The 12,358-nt window shown below is 36.3% G+C and overlaps 1 protein-coding gene across 2 annotated transcripts; it reads left to right on the top strand.

The window, feature by feature from the left end:
- Positions 1-271: 271 nt before the first annotated feature.
- On the top strand, positions 272-11,977 carry creb1b (cAMP responsive element binding protein 1b). 2 transcript variants are annotated; one of them, XM_067409928.1, is made up of 9 exons: positions 272-376; positions 3,117-3,174; positions 3,450-3,562; positions 3,700-3,846; positions 6,390-6,490; positions 6,565-6,704; positions 6,899-7,081; positions 8,225-8,378; positions 9,590-11,977. In XM_067409928.1, exons 3-9 carry the CDS (start codon positions 3,458-3,460, stop codon positions 9,732-9,734), a joined length of 975 nt encoding a protein of 324 aa, XP_067266029.1. In that variant the 5' UTR covers positions 272-376; positions 3,117-3,174; positions 3,450-3,457; the 3' UTR covers positions 9,735-11,977. The 2 variants fall into 2 exon arrangements, with proteins under 2 accessions (XP_067266029.1, XP_067266031.1); XM_067409930.1 differs by lacking the exon at positions 272-376 and adding an exon at positions 396-532.
- Positions 11,978-12,358: the final 381 nt, after the last annotated feature.

Below are 12,358 nucleotides of genomic sequence, written 5' to 3'. Positions count from 1 at the left end.
AGCCAGGCTGTTAGGCTAGTTTTGGTGTTTTATATTTATTTGATATTTCTATGTAAGCCTATACTAAACAATTTTCTGTTTTTAAAAACATTTGTCGAGATTCATTCACAAAATCTTGTAAGTGTGTCGTATTCGCACTATTTCGTCAAGCTTCGGCCACGCTTCGTCTGTAATCGTCACCACTCGACTCTTCCCGCCACGCTCTCGGCCGCTCTCGCTCAGTGCAGTGGGGTTGATGATCGGATTTTCGTCTCGTTCTCTGTGTTGTTGTTCTCGGTGACGCGACGGAGGTGTAGCCTGACGCGGTCTCTTACGTGTCGGCCTGAATAAAAGTGGAGCTCCGAGGGCTCGAGAGTGACGGAGGGAGTCTGTATCGGTAAGAGGAGACAAGTGTCCGGAGGGAAAGGGCTCGTCCCGAATGGCATATAAGTCTGGTTTGGGTTCGGCCCGTTGGAAACAAAGAGATCATGGCGGCTGTAGTTGTTGCATGCAGAGGGAGGGGAGGCAAACGGGAGAGCAACACAAACCCAGGGTGGGAAATTTTGATGCATGGCTGATCATTTAAAATGCTACGAAATATGGATGCACACCATCTCTGTTTTTTTTATGCATCTTCGCAGTTCATATATGTGGGGTTTCTCCCTTTTTGTTGGCTTCTTTCACACCCCGGTTAGACAAAAATGTGTGCTGCCTGGTGGAATCAGGGTGTAATACTCTTATATCATTCAGGAAATATTTAATCTTCTCTAATGTCCTTGATGCATTGTGCGATTTATTGGGCACGCCCTGATGATATTGCAATATTTTAGGACAATATATGGTTTATTATTGCACTGTTTCATGGTTTCATTATATATTATTCCAAGGGCTGTGATCGCACGCCCTTAAACAAATACAGTTTTTATACACAATATAGGAAACCTTTTACCCCCTGTACATTGCACATGACTAATAAAGAGATGCAATATTGTATTGCATAATTGCATTTTAAATAGCAAAAACCTATTCAAATACAAGTGATCTTTGATTATGCATTTTGAGGCATTACTCCTGATTTGTCCACAGTGCCAACTTTTTTTAATGCACATAAGTATTTTATATTAATATCAGTAGGCTGTCATTTGGATTCATGCTTACAGTTTTAGATATAAAGATCTATGAATGCACAATATCCTCACGTTTCCTAGAATAAGCTGTCTGGCAGAAAATAGGATTTGAAAAGTAGAGGGAGAGCTATGCATGACCAATCAAACCACAGATAGACTCTGAGCGTCATGAGATCACATTACTGTCGGTTCACGCTTTCTGTCATGCCGGGGCCCGCGCTCTCTTTCTCATCTTTTTCTATCTCAAAGTGCTCTGTTTGTCTCTTTATTTCACAAACATCATGCATAAAAATACTGCCACTAATGGTAATAAAACATTGTGTTGTTTTTTATATATATTTTGTATTTATTGTATGTATTTTATCATTACTTTTTGATATTGTATTTATATTATTTTATATCTATACTAACATATGGTACAAACGGTATGATATAAAAGCCTAATGGAGCTTTAAAAAAAAAAAAAAAACAACAGTATAATTCCATTATACTGTTACTGTATAGTATTTTAGTTTTTGATTGTCAACTGTGTTAGCATAACTTAGACTTTTTATCTTAGACATAAGTTAGCATATCTTAGCCTCTAGGATCCAAGAGGGCTGAAGCCAGTTATTAAAAGCCATATAGCCTGGCTAGCTGTATATGGTGTAAATTAATCCAACTCTTCCTCTCCAGACAGTTTAGAGGTCAAGCACTCCAATATCTACACATGCCGAACAGTCAAGGGAAGTCAGGACTGCATTCACAGCATATTCTGATGCTTTCTATAAAAGAAAAAGCTATATGATACCTTTATTGCAGTACTTAATTTTTATCACTGGCCAGTGCGCTAGTAATTTTAAACTCTCATATTAGATGTTATTGTAGACTAGTGCAGAAATCTTTTCAGAGCACCTAGGGGTTGCGTACTGGGACCTTCTTTAATGAGAACCTACAAACTCTTTACATTCACACTGGGATTTCGATTAATTTCCATTGTGCACTGTAAGGCATTGCATCTCTTAGTGTGGCTTATATAGGCGTACATTTAGAGAGAGACCTGACAATATTCTGTGCATTAGCATCAAAATCCTGACTGTAAACATGTCCAGCTAGGATTTAGCAGTTGGTTTATGTATCTTAAATTTACACTAGACATATTTTCTTTTCTGGACAGGAAAGGTTTCTGGGAAGAATATTTATCAGTGGACATGCAGTGTTGCAGTCTCAGATTTTAGTTCAAACGACCATAGTATTGATTCATAACTGCTCATCTCGAGTCCAGGAAATCTGCACCCTTATTTCCGACATAATGTCAAATGATTCAATTAAAACTCCATATAGAGTTGCAGCACAGGAACGCTTTAGCCGTACTTAACTAATGTGTGTCTATATTTGGATATTCTAAAATTAGCTCCCTTTCCAAGAAAGTCTAACTTCATTTTCATTTGCTAAAACTAGAAAGAAAAACTCTTTAGTGGTTTTTAGCCTTTGTTTGGGTTGGGTTTCGTCATGTCTTAATCATGTTACATTACTATACCAGCTAAATACCAAGTAGTATACTACTTACTTGGATGCATTGTTTGTTATAGCATGTCAATGACTGTGATACTATCATGGCAGCAGGATGCCATACAACACTGGTACTTAAAATAGTACTTAATGCTCATTCATTTATACAAGCCACAGTAACAAGGAAGGAAGGAACTGTGTCTAATCTCATATTACTTGCAGTGGTGGCACCACAGAGCCATAGTCTGTATACTTTATTGAGGAATCAACCCGCTAATTACTTATAGTTGCTTCTTCATATTAAGCTGTAATAAAAGAAAGTATTACAATTACACACTTGAGCTTTAATGCCACTTTGACCTCATTATCTCAATTGGTAGTCTTGTCAGATACTGTATACCAACAACAGTGTTAGCAGAGGTTTTTTCTCAATATTTCCTTAGTACTATGGAGGATGATTTTCAAAGTAGAAATGTCAAAGTTGCTGACTAGTATAGTGACTTTTCTGTGTCTGATCAGATTTCCACAGTAGAAGAGAGGACGGTGTGAAGGTTCTGCCTAGGTTCCCCTCTTATAGGTATGTATGCTTCATCTGCAATGCCACATCCAAAGTTTCAGGTCGAGACTGTGATATTAGTGTTAATAAAAAAGAATTAACTTGCTTAACATATTAATCATTTATGTAATTGAAAGTCACCATGATATCAAAATGTATAGTTCTTGTTTTGAATGAATTATTGAGTATTTATTATAAATTTATTATAAAACTCTTTTTTAATGCCATTTTGTTTATTTGTTCGTGTGGCAAAAATTCACACTAAAGATGTTGGATTCCATTCGGTCTCTCACCAGCTAACTCAATGACCATGGAGTCGGGAGCCGATGCCCAGCAGGGTGCAGACACTGCGATCTCTGAAAATGAGAACCAACAGCTCACACAGGCCCAAATCGCCACTCTTGCACAGGTAAGAACATAATCGATTGTTTACTATACAGTACGTCAAATGAATTTAAGACATCATAATTTAAGTCAAGAGTCTGACATTAGAGACAGAACATCTATATTTTACTATATTTTTACTCTGTGTGTGATGTTGGATAGGTAACGATGGCTGCCGGACACGCAAGTGCCACAGGGCCTACTGTCACCCTGGTGCAGCTGCCCAATGGTCAGACAGTGCAGGTCCACGGAGTTATCCAGGCAGCTCAACCTTCAGTCATTCAGTCACCACAGGTGCAAACTGTCCAGGTATGACAGCTTAACACATCCAAGATCTCTAGATGTTCATGACCCTGATGTATTTTATTCTATTCATCTCACATGGGTTAGTTCTTAAAGGTTTAGTTCACCCAAAAATGAAATTTCTGTCATTAATTACTCACCCTAATGTCGTTCCAAACCTGTAAGACCTCCGTTCATCTTCGGAACACAATTTAAGATATTTTTGTTGAAATCCGAGAGGTTTCTGATCCCCAAGAAAAAGCAATGTAATTACCACATTCTGGGTCCAGAAAAGTAGTAAAGATATAGCTAAAGTCTCATAGTCAATGTGACTACAGTGGTTCAACCTTAATGTTATGAAGCAACCAGAACACTTTTTTTGCCAAAAACAAAACAAATTCTATTCTCGTTGATTCATAACATTATGGTTGAACTACTGTAGTCATGTTGACTATTTTAACAATCGCTTTACTACTTTTCTGGACTTTGAATTAATTATGTTGCTTATTATGAGGGATAAAAAAAAAACTTATGGCCAAAAAAACAAACACAATAATTAACATTGCGAACAAATTTAAACATGAAATCTATGAATGCTAACAATATATATGTATTTCAAAGAGGGTATTAAAACTGCATATTTTTAAATGAACTGAATGTGATTAATTACAATGTTTAATATGATTACTTTGATTACAATATTAATTGTATTTCAGAGAGTGTAGTGAATTTGTCATTTTATTATGAAATACAGAAAGCATTTTAAACTCTTTTTAACTAATGAGATAATCATAATCAAGTATGTGATTAATAACGAATTATGTTTTATTTAACTGGCTTGTGCCAAAAGTAAACAAAAATGCACTAGTAGCCTATTTATCTATATGTTCACGTACACTACTTAAGCCTACGTGTGCATAGACAACTTCTAACAGCCAGTAAATGTTAATTAAAAGTTAAAGTTTGCTTTATTTTCGCCAGAGTAACCTATACAGTAATATATGTTTACAGCTTATACCGTTAACGATTAGCATTACCATTATTACATAGCATATAATTCTTGACCAAAACACAGCAGGTAAGAATGCAACAATTACTCCCAAAACTAATTGTAATAATAAATACTTACACAGATAGCTCGTCCTTTTGAGGTAGGAGAGCGCCAGGATGTTTTCTTCTGAGGTGCTTGTTAGGGGTGTGACAAGTCAGGTAGCTCGAGATTGAGTTCACAACAAGATTTTTACACACTATTTTTAAGAAATCCTCAATGGATTTGAGGATTTCTGTTTCTGTTCTGCTTTCTGAGTATGAATTATCATATGCAGTAAAAGACAACAATACTCAAGTACTGTAAAAGGTTTTGCCACTAACTCAACTGACTGACTTCTCTCCTGTATGATTTCAGTCTCTTCAGACCTTACTGTACATGATTTATGAGCTTTTACAACTTTTGACCTCCTAACTGAACTCCTTTCCACAAACTGATCATAGAAATAAAAACAGTATAAATAAAAATGTTAATACTTTACAATAAGGTCTCATTTATAAACATTAATGTATTAATCAACATAAAAAATGAGCAATATATTTGCTACAGTATTTATTAATCTTTGTTAATGTTAGTAAATAAAAATAGTCATTCATTGTTAGTTCATAGTTCACAGTGCATTAACTAATGTTAACAAATGAAACCTTATTGTTTGTGCTCGATAAGATTAAGAGAAAACTGTTATTCATTTTTATGGTAACACTTTACAATAAGTGCAACCATAATCACACTCTCTCAATATTCAAAGTGCAAATTAGACCAAATTTTTCTTTGATACTGAGCTAAGAGTTTGTTACAACTACACTGCCCAGCCTAAAATAGCTTTCATATTGAGAGATATTTGCATTCATCAGGGAGCCGCTTTCAAAATGCGGGGTATTGAAATGTCGTTCGAAAGCGCGCTCGCGTTTACTTTCACTTTCACTCTGTGAATATGGAGCGTCGGCGACCGTTATCCAACTGAATTAAATGTTTTTTAATTTAAATACAAAGCAAAACGACAGTAGAGGCGTAATGTAAACGTAGCGGTGGCATATTCTTTCCTACTCATCCTAACACTCTGTCATGGCAACATCACGAGACTACTTTTCACCTCAACGAGTAATCTCGTCACATTTTAGTCTCGCGTCACACCCCTAGTGCTTGTGTATCGCAGTTGTGCTGCTGTGGTATGCCATTTCGGTTTTGCAAAGGGAACAAAGGACCATTTTATTTGGCCTCTGTTTAAAGTATTCCCATACTTTTGATAATCGTGGTCTAGGTTTTTGTGATAGAATGGAACTTTCTCCATTCCCAGGAGCAGAAGCGGCCATTATGCGAGATGAATGTAAACAGTGTGACGCGTCGACGCATTTCACGCACGTCGACGTATTTTTGTAGTCAACGTAATCGATGACGTCAACGCGTCGTTGCAGCACTAGTGAGTACTAATGAAAGAAATTTCATTTTTGGGTGAACTAATCCTTTAACATGCAATTATGTGAAATTTGACCTACGCATGAAACAATTGTTTGTTGCTCAGATTTCTACAGTAGCGGAGAGTGAGGACTCACAGGAGTCAGTGGACAGTGTGACCGACTCTCAAAAACGAAGAGAGATCCTTTCTAGACGCCCCTCATATAGGTACGTATAGGTTCTTCAAAGGTTTTGCATTACATAAGGAAATTTTCCAGTCTACAGCTGTTTGTGATCTATAGGAAAATCCTGAATGACCTGTCATCAGACGCTCCAGGAGTTCCGAGAATCGAAGAAGAGAAATCTGAGGAGGACACTGCGCCTGCCATCACTACAGTGACAGTGCCAACCCCAATATATCAGACCAGCAGCGGCCAGTACAGTATGTTAAAGCCCATGACTGAAGTATTGAGATATTTTGGGATTCTGCATCTCCCACTTTACCATCACTGCTCAACATTCCTGGAGCACCGTTAGACCATAACTCCAACATATTTGGTTCTTAGACATATAGTGCCTTGTGCGAACCTTCTCACCAAATCAGTGACAACCTCTTAATTGCCATTTCTCTTTCAGTCGCCATTACACAGGGTGGAGCCATTCAGCTTGCAAATAACGGCACAGATGGAGTGCAGGGATTGCAGACTCTCACCATGACAAATGCAACAGCAGCCCAGCCAGGGACCACCATCCTGCAGTACGCCCAGACCAGTGATGGTCAGCAGATACTGGTGCCCAGCAATCAAGTAGTGGTACAAGGTAAGTTTAATTTTTTTCAAATCAGTTTTAAGGATATAACCCAGGACATTTATTAAGTAAAAAGTATCAATATTGATTTGATGTTGTTTTTAACTTGTTGACCTATTTTGTTATTCTGGGCAACTGTAAAAGCTAAGGGCCGCTAACAACAAGGATGATAACTCGGGGCCTAATTACACCTGGTCACTTCATGTGTTTTCTCTGATTGGATTTAAATCCGATCACTCGAATCACTTCAGGAAGTGTTTGAGAAGCAAGTGTAAATGCATCTGGTTGTTGAAACCACATATGCAAATTTGACTCCTCCCAAAATGTTAATGTGCGAGAGCGTGTTATATGCTATATGACATTGTAGCCAGATATGACAGTGCTACTGCAACACGCATCGCCGCAGATGAGTTGCTGAGTATCGCTTCAGCAAGCCGACATGCAAACTAATGCAAATGAAACAAAGTAAGTCGCAGATGTTGAACACACATTCATCTTCATTAAAAGTAGTGAGACTAAATGATCTTACCAGTGCTAATGCATCTCTTTCTGTTATTGTGGTCTTTGATCTTAAAATTAGCTGATGGTAAATAAAATGCAGTGCATATCTGTTGCTTTTGTTGACATGAACTTGCATATAATTGGCATGTAGTGCAGAAATTGAAGATCGGATTTATATTTGTTTTGCAGAGACACATTTATGTGGCCAGGTGTAAATGAAACCGTTTTAACAAATCAGATAACCATAACAATAACGATAAAGATATAGTTCTAAAAATCTTTCTAAATACAAAAGAATAGCAGAGTCCACACTAAAACTATAAAGTTAAGGGCACAGAGAAAAGATATCGTTGGAATCACTTAAGACGATTTTTTTCCAGCTGATGAACGATAAAAATAATGACAGCCAATCAGAATTCATCCTGCTGTACAGAGCTCAAGTATTTAAAGTGGCAGATGACAAAACTGCAGCGCACGTGTAATAATCAGAACTATTATCGTCCACTGATGTGGATGCTAATATAGTTAACATTATAGTTATCGTTCTTGGTATGAAGTTCTTTAGACATTAATATTCTATGATTTGATGTTGTGCTTTGAATCAAACTCTCTATTGATTCATTGTTTGTGGGCTGCATTTTGTCTGTCCGACAGCTGCTTCTGGAGATGTGCAGGCCTATCAAATTCGTACTGCCCCAACCAGCACGATTGCTCCAGGTGTGGTCATGGCATCCTCCCCGGCCCTGCCAAGCCAAGGTGGTGCTGAAGAGGCCACGCGCAAAAGGGAAGTCCGCCTCATGAAAAACAGGTAAAAACAAAAAATGGTTTTAGTAAAAGTAAACGTACAGTAAACCTTACCACCATTGGGCATAAATAATATAATTTACTGCCGTGTTGGCAAAGCTGAATTTTTAACAGCCATCACTCCAGTCTTCAGTGTCACACAATCCCTCATAAATCATTGTAATAAGCTGAATTTCTTAAAAGTGTCTTATTATTATCAATGCTGAAAATAGTTGCTGCATAATATTTTTGTGGAAACAGTGATTTTCAGGATTCTTCAATGAATAGAAAGTTCAAAACAACAGCATTTATTTGAAATAGAATTTTTAATGTATACAATTCTAATTTAAAAAAAAATATCTTACTAACACCAAACTTTTGAACGGTAGTGAACATAATATCAGTCTTTCTACAGTAGCAGTAGTACAGTACTGACTAATCTCAATACTCGCATAAATATGTAAAGCTATTGTAAATATAGGCAATCTCATGTAAACAGTCGCGAAAAAAAAAAGATTTGTGTCAAAATATTGGTTCTATGCATTAGACCTTGTAGTAAATCTAGCCTAAAATACCTGGTGCGTTTGATTATATTGATAATATTCAAACATATATATTGACCAAAAAAAAAAAAAAACATAATACTTGGATACATGCAGTTGTTTTAAATTTGTTTGTTAAAGACCCCCTGTGGTGAAAATCAAGTTTTTAATGTTGTTTATATGTCTATGTGGTGTTTTTAATATGCTTTAAGACAAACCATGTGCAAATTCATCAGTCAACACCATTGCTGATTATTTTCTCCTTAAAACTGTAGTTTACCAAAGACGGTTTGAAACTGCCCCGTTCTCTTCCATCACAAGGATGTAACCAATATCGTAAACGTGTGGGGCGGGGCTTTCATATAATTATTTTTACGGAAGCTGATTTTTAGAAGGCAGCTGATTCTGAGATGGCGAACGGGAACATGGTTTGTTTAACATTAGCAACACATTATTTGCTGTTTGATAACAGTCAAGTCAAAGGCTAATCATATCAAAATCTGTTTTGTCAATATAATATTACAGTATCAACTGAGGGTGCTTTTGTTTTGGTTTGAGGGTGCTTAAGCACCTCAAAGCACCCCGTAGAACCAGGTCTGCCTGTATAATTAGCTCTTTCTGGTTCAAACATATCATATCATAAGAGTCATCAATGCATCTGCTAAATAGATCTCAAATTTCTTCTGTCCTCCAGAGAGGCTGCTCGTGAGTGTCGTCGGAAGAAAAAGGAATATGTCAAGTGTCTGGAGAACCGCGTGGCCGTTTTGGAGAACCAGAACAAAACACTCATCGAGGAACTCAAGGCACTCAAAGACCTGTACTGTCACAAATCAGAGTGATGTACCACATGTTCTGGCGGACTTACGTGTACAGAGACTAAAGGGCGAATCAGCCCGACACGGACGCATGTTTTCTAAATGTTTTCTTATTTTAAAATTGCTGCAGACTGCCTGTATGAACACACAAGTATGTGAGGGAACTGAACAGAAGCCCCCTGGCCAACACAAATCTCTTCTAGAAATATTGGATCATGTCATTATAGACAAAAAATGCTGAAAACTTTACTGTGGACTTAAACACAGAAGCACGTTCTCAGCCATCTTTACTCCTGGACTCAAACCGAAACTCAGAGGAGGGGTTTGTAGGAAAATGTTTACCTTTTTTCCAGTGTGCTGTTGTATAAGTCATCAATAACTTTTAAAAGAGTTACAAATAATGTAAAATAATAATTTAACTGACATTTCAGTAGTATGGTAGACATCATTAAGAAAGATTTTCTCTTGGAGTTGGCATCATTCCCTCTTTAGATTTAAAAAGTTTAACGTGTCTGTTACTTTTATTTGGTGTATAGTGCTCTTGTGTTTTAAGTTGAGGTTTTTTACATTTACTTATGAACAAACTATATACAAATATGAATATTGATTTACAGAATCTATGCCATTTATAAACTGAAATATCGTGTATCATATACAGAACAAGATTATATCCCGTGTACATTTCAATTTCGACATTTTGCTCATTTCAGAAGACAAAAAAGTTTACTTAAATGATTTAATTGCTTAAAATCCTGCCTTTGCAGTAGCAACAGTTGCACAAACACAATATAAAACGGTTGTTTTATTGCTGACATTAGGTCACTGATACACCAAAATTATGTCAGAAGTTACGCACAGACGTAAATTTGAAATATTTCGAACATTTCTTCACATTTATGTTGCTCAGATTCAGCAGATCACTTTTGTGTTAAGCTTGTATATCATAGAGCTATAACTGGATGAAATACAGTCCAATACATTCTATCTCTGGCATTACAGGCCAAAGCATGTTTTATCAATATTACATATTTGGCTTTGATATCGTTAAATGGTCAATTTTTTTTTTTATTTCAACACTATGAACGTGGAGGCGGTGTCTTTGTATTTGATAACACAAGTAAAGAGTACATGTTATCAATCTATTATGGCATATGCATTTTGGCAGCTATTTCATAAAAAAGACATGTTTAAAGGATTTCTCGTTTCATTTTTTCTTTTTGTATACAATCAGTTGCTTCTGAAAGTTCAAGAAACAACTAAACAGTTGGTAACTTAAGTTACAGCTTGCCTTTATCAACATTAGTTGTATTTTGTTTACAAAGTTGTCTCATTTGACCCAAACTTTTAAAGTTTTTGATGAATAATGTTTTTTTTTTTGTTTTGTTTTTTTTATAAATCAGGTAATTATTGGACTTTTAACCAGCTCAAGGTTTCACATGTTGGTTGGAGAATGACATTTTGCATGTTCTCTGCATTGAGGACTGAAAGTTTTAAATGAGATGTTAGCAGACTGAATTAAAAATGCCCGTCAACAATTCCAGTGTTCCGAAATGTACCTTTTGTCATCTGTTGGCGAGTGCATCATCTGCTGCTACTCTTAAATGTCGAACCGTCTGCCTGACGTGTCATTTACGTGCTCAAGCGTGACAAATTAGGGAAGCAATCTCTCCACAGCAGGCACTCAAGGTCCAGATCTGCAGTCGAACTGCTTATGCAAGCTGACATGCAACCTGATTTCCCTTACAAAACCAATTATTTTCTGACACAAGAATCTCATCGAAGGACAGACTGACCTCAGCTTTCAGAGAAATGCAAATTCTGTCTCCAGTGATAGAATCTTTCTTTATTTTTCTGAACCAACATGAATAGAACTTTTTTTCCCCTCTTGTATGTACCCTGTATGCAATGAGATTGTTCTACTGCCATGCTGGCCAAAGTGAACTCTGAAATATGCGAATATGCGTGTTTGCCTTCATGCATACAAAAGACCAATCAATTTAAAGCAATGTTTGATTCCACTCATTTTGGACAAACACATCATGCACTTTTTGTATGATAGCTTTCACCTTTTGGACACTATGTACAATAACCGTTAAGATTTTATAGTGTTTCAAAAGTTTAGAAGTGTATTGTATATACTCTGTGACTTGGCTTACATTTTTAGAAGCTTTGCACTCTATTACTATATAATTGTGTATACTTGTTGTTGTTCCCCCACCTCCCTTTTGTACACAAATGTAAATCTTTAATAAAATACTAATACTGCATTATGAGTCTTATAGTTGAATAAAATGCTTCCCACAATGCAATGTGCTTAACTTCATCATACTCGAGTGGAGAGCTCAGCTGAATGAGACCCTCAAAAAAGTATGAAGCACCAATTAATTTGTGACTTAATGGTAATTTGGTAGATACATTCCAATTTTTAAGACATTTTTTAAACAAAATTGGATTTAAAATATAAAATAACTTGGCTATTCTTTAATTTGAGTGGCAAAAAATTGGCTGAATTTCTTAGACTGCTTGTTTTTTTTTTTAAAGTAATAAAATGTATTTAAACTATATTTAGTAAAATGGAAGGATTGTTATTAACATGTAACACCAGACTAAAAGTGTAACAAAGTGTATGAAAATTAAGAATGAATGAA

This window comes from Chanodichthys erythropterus, chromosome 14 (assembly GCF_024489055.1).
Source record: "Chanodichthys erythropterus isolate Z2021 chromosome 14, ASM2448905v1, whole genome shotgun sequence".
In the NCBI taxonomy this organism is placed as follows: Eukaryota; Metazoa; Chordata; class Actinopteri; order Cypriniformes; family Xenocyprididae; genus Chanodichthys; species Chanodichthys erythropterus.
The sequence above is the reverse complement of the archived record's forward strand: the minus strand, read 5'-3'. Positions and strand labels throughout refer to the sequence as shown.